At 33.1% G+C, this 13,925-nt stretch overlaps 1 protein-coding gene across 11 annotated transcripts in view; it reads left to right on the top strand.

The window, feature by feature from the left end:
- Positions 1-13,925, top strand: part of LOC124956045 (myosin heavy chain, muscle) — a 30,049-nt gene that overhangs the window by 7,059 nt on the left and 9,065 nt on the right. For 2 of the 11 annotated variants that reach the window (XM_047511392.1, XM_047511402.1), the window contains exons 7-14: positions 696-799; positions 2,505-2,642; positions 2,913-3,182; positions 5,069-5,239; positions 8,949-9,128; positions 9,389-9,810; positions 10,852-10,972; positions 12,395-12,658. In XM_047511392.1, coding sequence (XP_047367348.1) covers positions 696-799; positions 2,505-2,642; positions 2,913-3,182; positions 5,069-5,239; positions 8,949-9,128; positions 9,389-9,810; positions 10,852-10,972; positions 12,395-12,658 — 1,670 coding nt within the window. Of the gene's footprint in view, positions 1-695; positions 800-2,504; positions 2,643-2,912; positions 3,183-3,684; positions 3,856-5,068; positions 5,240-6,007; positions 6,179-7,237; positions 7,409-8,119; positions 8,291-8,948; positions 9,129-9,388; positions 9,811-10,851; positions 10,973-12,394; positions 12,659-13,925 lie in introns of all 11 variants that reach the window. The other 9 variants (XM_047511394.1, XM_047511398.1, XM_047511395.1 and 6 more) reach the window with 7 other exon arrangements.

Here is a 13,925-nt window from a genome sequence, read left to right as displayed (position 1 = left end):
GATATAATAAAACTTTGTCGAAATGATTATAAATGAAATACAAGATTTGCATAGAGTCCGATAATGTTTTAAATGTTTGTTGAATAATAAATGTTTAGCTTCTATTCAAAATTACGTTTATTAAGAATATGAAATAGTAATAAATAAATTTTGTTTAATTATTTAATTGTTGTTTCTTATAATTTTGTTAATTATTTCAAATTTCGTTCATGCTAGATCTCTCTTACTCTATTTGCGTATACACATATTTTTGTGAAAAATATTTTAATCATAGTGTGTTTTCTAATCAAGGTGGCATGAAATCTGGATGAAGATTCGACAGGAACCATCCCCTCGCTCCCCCGCTTGCAAAAGCTGCTTGCCGGCGCAATCGGGGTGCGGGGAGATTGGGGGACGTTCGAAGCTAGGAAAGTAATAATGAAAAAGGAAAGAATCATCCCCCAACTTACTCGCTCCCCGATCAGCATTATCACTCACCTTGTATAATTATATATCATCGTCCTCGGCAGCCGTTTCTCGTAGGGATTTTTCATCTCGTTTAGGAACTTTTATATACATATGTATGTGTATATACATATATATATATATATATATACACATACATGTAGGATTAGAAAAAAAGGAAAGGATTCAACTAGGAAAGTGAATTTTTATTCATTTTACAAATTGTCCATCTTCTTCATAATGCTTCGCAGAAATGTGTTTCTTATCCAACGACATACATGACTATCACAACGTCTCTCAAGGAAAAACCACGATCCCCAACGTCGACGATGGCGAGGAATGTCAACTTACTGATGTAAGTTCAATCTAAAAAAAAAAGGAAAATCTTCGATTTTTGATATATTTTTTATCCTACTTCTTCTTCTTCTTCCCTTTATCATTGATTTTCCATTTCTGTAGACTGTACCTTTGAGAATCCTTATTCGATTCGATCACTTTATTATACTATGTTGATCGTAGTTATCATTTGTTTGTAGATACTACAACAAATTGGTTTTGGTAGTACCCTATATAAATATGATTACGTATTGGAAAGTATCAATTAGAAATTGGTGTGATCCGACATATAGACCATATTTCTAATTTCTTACTTTTTCTAATCATATTAGATTATCTTTAATTCCTTTGTTTCCCAATTTGAAACCAGTACTTTAACCTGGAGATTACATGTAGTTAAGATACGAATGATATTCTTTCCTTATATGATTATTTTACAAAATAAATTTTTTGAATCTATCGAATAGCCCAATATCTTTTTGTTAGAATTTTTATTGAAAAATGATCATGTTGAAAAAAAAAAAGAAATAGAATATCATTCTTATTCTTATGATATGAAAATACTTATTCTGACATCAAGTTATTTCTTTGATTTGATATCCTTCTTTGTTGAATTATATGTCCAACGTATGATCTCAGTTTTGGACCACGTTGAACTCTGATATCTTCCAAGACGTGGAATACTACTTCTCTCTCTCTCTCTTTCTTTTTCATCACTTAAACCTTGAAAAAGCACAAAGGACGGCGGAAAATGTAGCTGAGGAAGCAACCTTCAACAGGAATCTCCTCTTTCTCTCTCTCTCTCTCTCTCTCTCTCTCTCTCTCTCTCTCTATCTCTATCTATCTATCTATCTATCTATCTATCTATCTCTGAGTTAAACTCTCTAGGGACCAAAACTGTTCTCCCTTTGTTATTTTCTTTCTTTCGATGTGAGAGAAAGCTCTGGTGAAAATCATTACGTGAGAATAATAATCGTTTGTAAACGATTATTTTTTTTTTATATTCTTTGCTTGCATATTGTTTTTCTTCTTTCTAATTATTATTACTATTATTATTGTTGTTCAATGTTTTGATATATTGAGATAAATATTTACAGTCAAAGCATTTTTTCCAACATGTCTACTGTTTTTTGCTTTTTGTTTTTATCTCAATGAGATTCAAGCTTAGGGAAGAAGCGGCTACACGACACGAGCTCAGCTTCAGCTTCAGCAATTTTTTTCTATCTGTTCATATCTTTTCTTCTTCTTCTTTTTCTTTTTCTTTTTCTTTGCTATAGTTTAAGCAACGCTTCTTTTTCATGTCGCTTTTATAAAGATTTATTTATTTCTATGACAAAATCGCTTATACAACGACAATCTGTGAAACGTCAAAGTAATAAAACAGTAGCTTGATTGAAATATCTTTGTAATTTTATTTTATTTAAGTTTACTTTGACGTTTAACGAATAACGTCGATTGTCTCTCGTCCTTGTGTGCTTTTATTATTAATCAAGCATCCGCAAATAAAAAGCCTTAAGTTAACAAGCAAATATATATAAATATTAATAATGAGATGAGATAATTATCTTCATGTCAGGAATGTTTGATCTTTTTGAGCAGTTCTTAGGAATCTTAGAATTTTGCTTTTTAAGAATTTTCAAAATTTCTTATATCAATCATCATTCCTGTCATGAGAAAATTTCTAAAATTTTGGATAATTAACGTAATATTTTTCATGTCTATAGCAAGCCTTTGACGTGCTGGGCTTCACGCAAGAAGAAAAGGATAACATTTACAAGATCACTGCTGCTGTTATGCACATGGGTGGTATGAAGTTCAAACAAAGGGGTCGAGAAGAACAGGCTGAAGCTGATGGTACAGAGGTGCGTGAAGAAAATATTTCAATTTGACTAGGAAAAATATTTGAAATTATAAATGTTTTTTTTTTTTTTTTTACACACACATATATATATATATATATATATATATATCGCAAAGCATTATTTCTTTTCTTTTAATTCTGCATACTTTATGCATTACATTTATTTCTCTAAACGTATGAAAAAGTAATTTCAGAGTAATTTTTTATTCATAAAAAAGTTGTTTAATTTATTGTCATAACAAAAATATTAAAAATATTTTCTAAATTATAGGAAGGTGAAAGAGTCGCGAAACTTCTTAGTTGCGACTGTGCCGATCTTTACAAGAACTTATTGAAACCAAGGATCAAGGTCGGAAATGAGTTCGTCACCCAAGGTCGTAACAAAGATCAAGTAGCCTATTCCGTAGGTGCTATGTCGAAAGCTATGTTCGACAGATTATTCAAATGGTTGGTGAAGAAATGTAACGAGACCCTGGATACTCAACAAAAGAGACAACATTTTATTGGTGTACTAGATATTGCTGGTTTTGAGATTTTCGACGTAAGTATTCTTTCATATTAATTAACATCCCTGAAAAGATTATAGCAAAGAAAACGTTAAACCAATCGACGACGACTTAAATTAAATCCAATGTTTATTTAATGCTTGTTAATTAAAAGTCGTCGACGTGTTGGAGGTCATAAAAATTCAACATATATTTAATTCTTATACACATAAGATATTTTCTGAACATCGATTCTTTCTTTTCTTTGTTATTTATTTATGTGTATATATATATATATATATATATATATATATATATATATAATTTTACATAAATAATTAATGAAACATTCGATGTTCGATTATAACACAACAACTCGACTCTTATTCATTTATTCATAGTAAAGCAAAAGTAAAGGATTATCTCGAGAATCAGACGGAAAGAGAAGAAAACGATATTTTACACATCATACATATCTTCGATCACATGATTTGTAAACAATTGATAATTCTCAATCGTAATTCTATCTTGACCCCATAAATTCATTTCGTCCTTTAGTACAATGGTTTTGAACAACTCTGCATCAACTTCACCAACGAGAAATTACAACAATTCTTCAACCATCACATGTTTGTACTTGAACAAGAAGAATATAAAAAGGAAGGAATCGTATGGCAGTTCATTGACTTCGGAATGGACTTGCTAGCTTGTATCGAGCTAATCGAGAAGGTAGCCTCTTTTGAGGGACCACCCCATACCATCCCAAAAGAAATATTTGTTCTTCTTCAATTATCTCTGGACAATATCCTGAATGCTTTTTCTTACAAATTTGTAGCACGATTTAGATGGTATTATAGTGGATCTTCTTTTCCTATCAATTGTTTTTATTTCTCATTCGTAATTATCTTTGTTCTCCAACCATTACTTTTTATTTAACCATAGGCATGAATCATACATGTTCTTCCAAAGACATTTCTTCTCATTAGATAGTTATATTTTTAGAGAAATATTTCAAATGCGACAGATGATATCAAATATTGACATTGAATATTCTCTAATACATTTCAAATTTTATGATTCTATTTATGACAGTATTCATCGTTTTCCCCATCTTTGAAGTATTTAAACACCTCCCTCACTCCCGCCCCTTTGTGCAATAGTGTAGATTTGTTTTCCTTAGAAAAATTTGTTCTCTCAGATGTTTACCTTAATTTTTATCTAGAAAGCATGGTGAGTCTCTGAACAAAACGTTTTATTTCTCGTAAGGATTTTCCTCCTATTTTTATTTGTTATTTTCTAATCTCGAAGAAATCTCTCTCTCTCTCTCTCTCTCTCTCTCAACGTTCTGGAAAATTGCAGTCAGCGAAAAAATCGATAGGTAATGACATGAGTGTACGTATATATATATATATATATATATATATATATATATATATATATGTATGTATATACGTATATTGTATATAAATTTTATAATGAATGCAGAAACAGTGGACCTCACATAGAAAATATTAACAACGTATTTAAAACAAGTAGAAACGTACTTGTTCAACCGTCCATGAAGGAACAAGAGACGGTCTAAATTACTTGTAGTCTGACCATTTGGATTTATTCGTAAACTACATTTACAGTAGTAGTTGACAATAGACTAATACATTTTCAGTAGAAGTACTTTAATAGAAATACATTTTTCTGTAAAGAAAAAAGAAAAAAGAGAAACGATCTTTCAATATGACAATAATCATTCGTACGCATAAAGCACGATAAATTTCTATTCGTACCCAGTGTTTGTAGAAATGAGATATTAAAAACAGTCATAATCTCATACTGCAAAAAAAAGATACAAATACACAAAATAAGGAATATCGAAGATTGGGCCTGTTTAATCAACTTTGATTCCTCTGACCACAAAAGCATGCGTCTATATTTCTTGCTCGAACAGTTCAACAGCTTCGAGCAACTCTGTATCAACTTCACCAACGAGAAGCTTCAACAATTCTTCAACCACCACATGTTCGTCCTCGAACAAGAAGAATACACTAAGGAGGGGATTCAATGGGAGTTCATAGACTTTGGCATGGATCTCCTCGCATGTATCGAATTGATTGAGAAGGTATCAAGATGACAAAAAAAAAAAAAAAACAAAAAAAAAACAAAAAACAAAATAGAGCAACAACAAAATACTGCAATCGAATCCATCTCTAAGGAAAGAGAATATGGATCAATTTATCCGTGAACAAATTTCCTCACGGAGAGCTGCATATTTTCTTTTTTTCTTTTTTTCCATTAATTAACGCTTTTCGATTGACAGCAAAAGTGATCGTCCACTGTTTTTTTGTCTCATCGTCAAACCCCTTTTTTTTCATCCTGCCTTATTTGTGATATATTTTCCATTGTTCTTTTTTTCCCCCTCTCTTTATTTTTTAACTCGATTTTGATTTAGTCATGCTACTTAGCCAGTTCCCTAGTTATTATCATTGGATCAACGAGTGATCTATCTTTGTCAATTGTTGTTCCAATTTTGTCGAATCGTCCTGCAAATGCTTTTGATCCAACAATTTTTTTCTATTTATTATAGAAATTCAGAACAAAAAAATGTCTCATACACATGGCAAAACGAAACATCAAAACACTAGGCTACACCATTTCTACCTTTTCCCTTTTTATTTTTATTTTTTTTTTTCCTCCATAATCCACATCAAAAGAAAAATGGCATGCACTATAATGATTGTTCTTTTTCTTCCTGTGTTTCTCTTTTTCGTTTTCACTTCTCACTTCCCGTGCATCAATCAATCAATCGATCAATCAACGCACATCCCGCACGTACTACATGCAAATGCGCATGCAACAACGAAATGGTTCGCTGATAAACAAAATACAGTACAATGGCTTTGAGCAACTCTGCATCAACTTCACCAACGAGAAATTACAACAATTCTTCAATCATCACATGTTTGTACTCGAGCAAGAGGAATACAAGAAGGAAGGCATTGATTGGGAATTTATAGATTTTGGAATGGATTTGGCTGCTTGTATAGAGCTCATCGAAAAGGTATTGGCCAAAAATTAATAAGTAAACACGAAGACATCTTTTAAGAAAGATGTATCAGAAAAAAAGTCTGAGAAAGTAACAAGGATGATGAATCGTGCCGACGACGACGACGACGACGACGACGACGACGATGACGATGGTGATGATGATGATGATCGACAACAAGAAAATGACCGTGTTGAGAGGAAAATCAGAATTTCCGAATCGGTCCAACTCTGTTTTGCTAAAGTAGTACATTCGCCATTTGTTTGTCTTGTCTATTCGACGATAATCTTTGGAACACGATATTGTCGAATAATAAGGTACCTAGTACGAGTACCCCTTATGCGCAACCCCTTGAACCCACATTATAATCATGTGTTTATTATTTCTCGATGCTCATCGTAAAAGAAAAAGAAAAAATACATGAGAACAAGTAGCATTTGCATGGAAATTATAAATCGACGGACGAATCTATAAGAAGGCTCTCCTTCTTCTACTTTCGTCTATATATGCATATACCTATTTAATTAGCAATTACGAGATCTTTTCAAAGGGATAACATATCTCCGACTATCTCATATTTGATACTTCCTTGTGATAATAAGTGATCGAAACATAATCATGTTATATAACAATATAATTCGATATGATTAATTATCGCTTTTTCTATATCATCTACATACATACATACATACATACATACATACATACATACATATACATATACATATACATATCTTTGTGTACCTATCATCCCTTTGACGACAGAACAAACATTTTGAAACCTATTCGGTCCTATTTGGTCAATTGGTTTCAATTGGTTGTAATTTATCACCCGTCCTACATCAGACGCGCAACCCTTTAAAAACTTGCATAATCCCGTGAGCATTCTCTAGCTATCTTCTTCTTTTTTATTCATATACCTGCTGCCCTCTCCCCTTTCTCTTCCGCCCCACTGTCTCCACCAAAGGAAAACGAAAATATGACAAAAATCATGATAAGCAGCATTAATGACGGCTGTTTATGCCTTTCTTTTCTGTTCTCCGCTTTACCCTTCCACACCCCTTGGTCGAGCAGTTCAACAGTTTTGAGCAGCTCTGCATCAACTTCACCAACGAGAAATTGCAACAGTTCTTCAATCATCACATGTTTATTCTCGAGCAAGAAGAATATACAAGGGAAGGAATCGAATGGACTTTCATTGACTTTGGAATGGATCTACAGCAGACGATTGATCTTATAGAGAAGGTATTTCCGAGCCAAGCTTTCTGACGAGGGAAAACAAGTTTGGCACGATAATGTTTTATAAAAGAAACATTGTGACCGAAACATTGTGGCGATCAATTGGCGGAAGGATCGAAGGATGAATTATGAGAATCGAATGGCTGCTCGAGCATGTGGAATTACGTTAGACTTTATTGCTCGATCGTGACTAACCAACTATTATTCTTTCCAGAATACTTACATTTCCATTATCTATATGTGTCTATCCTTATCATTGTCTCATCATCTTTTTCATTTATGCGTTCTATCAATTGGTCATAGACTTGATCTATTCGAAATTTATAAAAAAAAAAGAAAAACAAAAAAAGAGAGAGAAAAAAGAACTTCTCTTCTTATATTAGAAATATTTCCAAGCAAGTGTCTATTGACTGTTCATGTGATAATACGCATTTAATTCGAGATATCGTATTTGCAAAATGAATTGAGAACAAAAAAAAAAAGCTTTGCACGTGAATAAGAAAAAAATATTAGAGATCCTGATTATCCCACAAGGAAGGAAAAAGAGACGAGAAGTCCAGACGAGACCAATGTGATTGTCCTCGACAAAAATTGATTTGAGCTTTGAACCTTTTTCTAGTTTTTTCTGTTTTCTTTTTTTCTTTCTCTGTTTGTGCGTGTTCGCTTCTTCTTCTCCTGCTCCTTCTTCTTCTTCTTCTTCATCCTCGGATGATGCAGTTCAACAGTTTCGAACAACTCTGCATCAACTTTACGAACGAAAAACTACAGCAATACTTCAATCATCATATGTTCATCTTGGAACAAGAAGAATACGAACGCGAGGGTATTCCTTGGACTTTTATCGATTTTGGTATGGACTTGCAGTCGACGATCGATTTGATCGAAAAGGTAAAGCCGAGAGTTCTCTCATTCGCGAGCGTTCAGCTCGACTCATAAAAAGAAAGATATTAGCCGCAACAATACCATTTGCTTGCTTTGATATATAACGTTTTTATGTGTTTGCGCCTGTGTCTTTTTTCATTGTTTTATTTATGTGCTATTTTACATTTATATACCCGTTATCGTCTTTGTCCAGTGGAAAGAAGAACACGATGATAACTATTCGAAGAATAAGTATTACGTTTGAAATTTTCAATCCAAATGTAATATCTTATCCATATCGAATAGTATCATTTATTGTTAAAATAGATTAAAAAATAAAATATATATATATATAATAAAGTGAATCTACTAAGAGTAGCGTTTTTTTTTCAGTATCAAACAATTAACCGATATAATTGTAGGAGTTTAACAGCTCGTTGCACAATGTATACATACATATATATATATATAAAATCTTAGTTTCTTTTTTCTTTTTAAATGACTAATTGCTTATCGCAGAAAGTTATTATTTGATTAGAATATCGAGCTCTGATGAATTAAACTTTACTCGTGTAATTTTGCATAACGCTACTCTTGGTTTTCATTATATATCACTAAAATCATGTTATTAATCTCTCTCTGTTGTTTCTTTTTTTTTTTTTATTCTGTTATTTCGGATAAATAGCCCATGGGTATCCTCTCGATTCTTGAAGAAGAGTCCATGTTCCCCAAGGCCACTGATAAGACCTTTGAAGAAAAATTGAACAACAATCACTTGGGCAAGAGTCCAAATTTCTTGAAACCGAAACCACCTAAACCTGGTCAGCAAGCAGCTCACTTTGCCATTGGACATTATGCTGGCAACGTATGTTTTCTTAATTATTCTTATTACTTATTAACAATTATGTACAGGGTGTCTCAGGTGGTACAACAGGTGGAAGGAGTGAAAAAATGTTATTTTACATTTTCGACTTAGCTTTTTATACAGAATCACCTCCAATGATTACACCAATGTATTACACCTATTCCTACAGAGATAACCTGTATACTATTTTATTGAGGAAAAAAGAAAAAAAAATTAAAAACGACATATATATATATATATACTAATATAAAAATATTTAGGTACCCTACAACATCACTGGTTGGCTAGAAAAGAACAAGGACCCCCTAAACGATTCGGTCGTCGATCAATTCAAAAAATCAGGCAATAAATTGCTCGTTGAAATCTTTGCCGATCATCCAGGCCAATCTGGTGATGCTGGTGGTGGTGGCGGTGGTGGCAAAGGTGGACGTGGTAAGAAGGGCGGTGGTTTCTCCACTGTCTCTTCGTCTTACAGGGAACAGTTGAACAATTTGATGACCACTCTAAGAGCAACGCAACCTCACTTCGTCCGTTGTATCATCCCTAATGAAATGAAACAGCCAGGTGTCATCGATTCTTACCTAGTCATGCATCAGTTAACTTGTAACGGTGTACTTGAAGGCATTCGTATCTGTCGTAAAGGATTCCCTAACAGGATGGTCTATCCTGACTTCAAATTGCGGTAAGCATTGTTTGTTTAATCTTTGGAAAAACAATAAGATGTAGAATTTTTCAAGAAGATTCTAAAAGATATTAATGCTTAAATATTTTCTGTTGGAATCTTCTTCAAAATGATTATTTATTCGATACAAATTGAGCTCCTATTTATTCGATACTATTTTAGCTCCTATGGTGATCATAGTTCAGGTCCCAACAAGTTAAAACATTAGTATATATGCATATATATGTATGTATGTATGCATATATATATATATATATATATGCATGTATGCATTAGTTTAGGACAAATGTTATCATGGCTGTGTTGAAACAATGATTCATTGACAAAGTAATACAAGTTTTATCTTGTGACCGTACAGTTACATGATCTTAGCGCCAGCTATTATGGCATCCCAAAAGGATCCAAAGGTGGCTGCTGCAAAATGTTTCGAAGAAATTGGTCTAGATCCAGAGAACTACAGGATCGGTCATACAAAGGCTAGTTGATAAAACCCTGAAAGATATCTTGATTTTCCAAAAGTAATAATTACAGATAAATATTTTTCCAAAGTATCCTAAATAAAGATTAATTAATCAGAGCGAATAAGATATAATTTCATTGGGAATTTGGAAAAATATTTTATTATTAAGCACGATGATATGTCTTTGAAAATATCCATTGAAAGTCCATAGTGTAGTGAATTGAGGAACCTGTTTGAAAAGCACCCAAAAATGTAGATTTGAAATAGTGTGATCGTTGTTATTGAAACTAGTAAGAACCGTTTCAATAGAATAGATGTAGTCCCTGATGGTAATTATGAGAAAAAAAAAGCCAATGAATCTGTGAAGCCCTTTGATCTATATACCCGTGTGTGATCCCTTGTAATCGTTATTGATTTTTATCAAAATATCATGATGCGATGAGATAGGACAGTTGGGCCAACGGAAAAAAGGAGGAGAAAAACTTAGGAATTGGCAGATATAAAAAAACGTGAAAGTTGTGTTTCCCTTGTATTAATTCTTCCATACACCTGTTTGTTCCCCGTTCAACCCTAAACCTTAGGTACAAGATCTTGGCACCTGCAGCTGTTGATAAATGCGGTGGAGATCCAAAGAAGGCTGCTGCAGCTATTTTGGAGGGGTCTGGTCTTGATCCTGATCAATACCGTCTTGGACATACCAAGGCACGTTATCCTTGTGCAAATGAGATGATCGTCTCGTTTGTATCCGAGAATTTTGATCAAACGAGATCTTGATCATTAAGAATCGATGTTGATGCATTAAGAATGATGAGGCAACAACGATTTCTCTTTAACCTTGGCATTAATGCCGAGACGTTTCGAATGAAAGAATCACCAGTGCGCTTTGCTATAAATAAATAAATTTTAAGTTATTTTCACAAACGGGATAATTTTATCCCAGCTATGCCAAATAAATTAATTAAATATTTCATAAGTTATATATACATAATGTACCTGCTACGGTGAACTTTGTTGATCGGTATTGTCTCATACGAAACGATCAGACTCGGCAAGTGTTAAGGATTAAGTAATTAATGAACAAATAACAACCTGCCTCTCGTGATTGTCCTATGAATACGTAATAACAAAAGATAATGCAAATTTTCGAGAGAACGCTTCTATTTCTTTTTCTTTTTTTTTTATTTTTTAAAGATTTCTAAAAGATATACCTTACACATGATTATTATTTTATTATTTGTAATTTAGAAAATGTTCTTTCGAAAATGATGCGATCGTTGACCAATTCATTGATTCTAATAACTCGAAATAAAAGAGAAAAGAAAACAAGAAGAAAAAGAAATTTATCTTTACAAACAGCAAAGAGACGCTGTGAGATAAATTAGTCTAACCTTTTTTGTGATAATTTTTGTTTGTTTTGACTATCGAAACCGCAATAAATGCAATTATACAACAACGACGCAACAACACAGATACAAAATTCTGTGCGCCAATGCCATCAAAGAACCTTGCGAACCGCTAAAGGCAACTCAGCTGATCCTCGACGCTATCAATTTGGAGCCTGACCAATATCGTATGGGTCTTACCAAGGTACTTGGATACCTTTGGGTCGCAAGAGAAATGCCCTAACAGAATATCAGAACAATAATTGTGCTTTTCTAATCATACAAATCTTATTCTACTAATCACACACACACACACACACACACACACACATATATGTATCCTCTATTTCTAGCGAAACGTGTTACTACATTACTGCTTCAGTCTGTTTTGTCGTGTGACATTATAAACAAGAACTTTTGTATCCTGACTTTAATATCGATTTTATCTCTGTTTAATACTTAATTGTTTATTTGCATCAATGTGAAAATCTTTAAGTATACAACACGAGTGTCGATTTTATTTTCGAGTATTGCACGATTAGATTGATTTACACACGGAAACGAAAGAAAAGTTTGTTGATTATTTCACCAAGGACATCTTGATCAATGATAGATATGTTACAATTAACAATATAATAATGAATTGAAAAATTATTACGATATTTATAGTGAAATAATCAACATACTCCGATAATTATGGACAATCGATTTCATCTGATTTATAAATCTTGGATAATAATAGGTATTCTTCCGTGCTGGAGTCTTGGGTCAGATGGAAGAACTTCGTGATGAACGTCTAGGCAAAATCGTATCATGGATGCAAGCCTTCATTCGAGGTTACCTCGCGCGTAAAGATTACAAGAAACTACAAGATCAACGTTTGGCCCTTGTCGTTGTTCAAAGAAATTTGAGAAAGTATCTTCAACTTCGTACCTGGCCATGGTGGAAATTGTGGCAAAAGATCAAACCTCTTCTCAATGCTACCCGTATCGAGGACGAATTGGCTGTAAGTTTTATACATAATCTTCTTATTTATTTCTTACTCGAAGAATTTAATCATTTAAAGATAAATTCCAAATTACTTGAGTGCACTCGTATCGGATGATCTCATCCCAATAACTTTGACTATAAAAATGATAAATTATTTGATTTATCATTCGTGTTTATCCTATTTCATCTTCAAAGAAACCGATGATGATACCAAATGTCGATCAATTTTTGGAACACGGTATAATAATCTTGCTTAGAAAAATATACTCCGAGAGAAGCTTGAGCTTTCTTTCTTTTTTCTTTCTTTCTTTCTTTTTTTTTTTTTTTTCTTTTTTTTCTTTTTCTCTTTCTTCTTTCCGAGAGTAAGAGTCTCGCTCGCTCCTCGTTTCTTCATTTCCAGAGATTCGCTGGCAAGTTTATTTACACGTTTAGCAGACCTTCTTCTTCTCCTCCGTATATTCAATTTATACCAATGGCAAATTTTGCAAAGAGAGATATGAAAAGTATTCTACGGGAAATACACATACATAACAGAACTTTATTTTGCGCGTTAGAAAAAAGATGTTCAACATTTTCTTTACGAGAAGCTCTCCGGGCATATATTCTTAGATTAGAGTGTTTGCTAAAAAGGCACTCTCTGCCTATTCTCATTTCATATTACGTGATCCAAAAATAGAGAAGGACATTTGGTGCATGAATCAGAATCTTACTACGATCCTTTCTCATCTATAAATGTCAGATTGCAAAGGCATTGTCCGAAGACGAATATTTATTATCATCGTCGTCATCATCATTATTATAGAATATATACATATGTGCGTGTGTATATATATATATATATATATATATATATATATATATATGTATGTATATTATGTATATAAATTAATTGAAAAATTGTAATCGTCTAACAGTAACTGATTATCCAAATTATTTAGTATAATTGTACAAGAAATCAATCTGCGCTGGCAAAAATATTTTAACAAGTAAAAGATGAAAAATATAAGATAATAAATATCGATGAGAAAGTTGATCCACAATTGACCTGCTGGAATCTAAAAGGAGACGAGAACTCGATTCTGGAAGACATTGCTGTAGCCCTTCCGGGGAACGCCGCCGTTTCTAATTTTGTCGATTTCGTTCTCTCTCGTTCACTCGCTCGCTCTCTTTTCTACCCTATCCCTACTACCATCATTGGAGGAGATCCGTTCTAAATATTTTTATACGAAGATACACCACTGGAGTGGTGGTGGGGATGGTTCTCGTTCTCTTCCTTGAGAAGC

The sequence above is a fragment of the Vespa velutina genome, chromosome 20 (assembly GCF_912470025.1).
Source record: "Vespa velutina chromosome 20, iVesVel2.1, whole genome shotgun sequence".
NCBI classification, from domain to species: Eukaryota; Metazoa; Arthropoda; class Insecta; order Hymenoptera; family Vespidae; genus Vespa; species Vespa velutina.
This window is presented reverse-complemented; position numbering and strand designations above follow the sequence as displayed.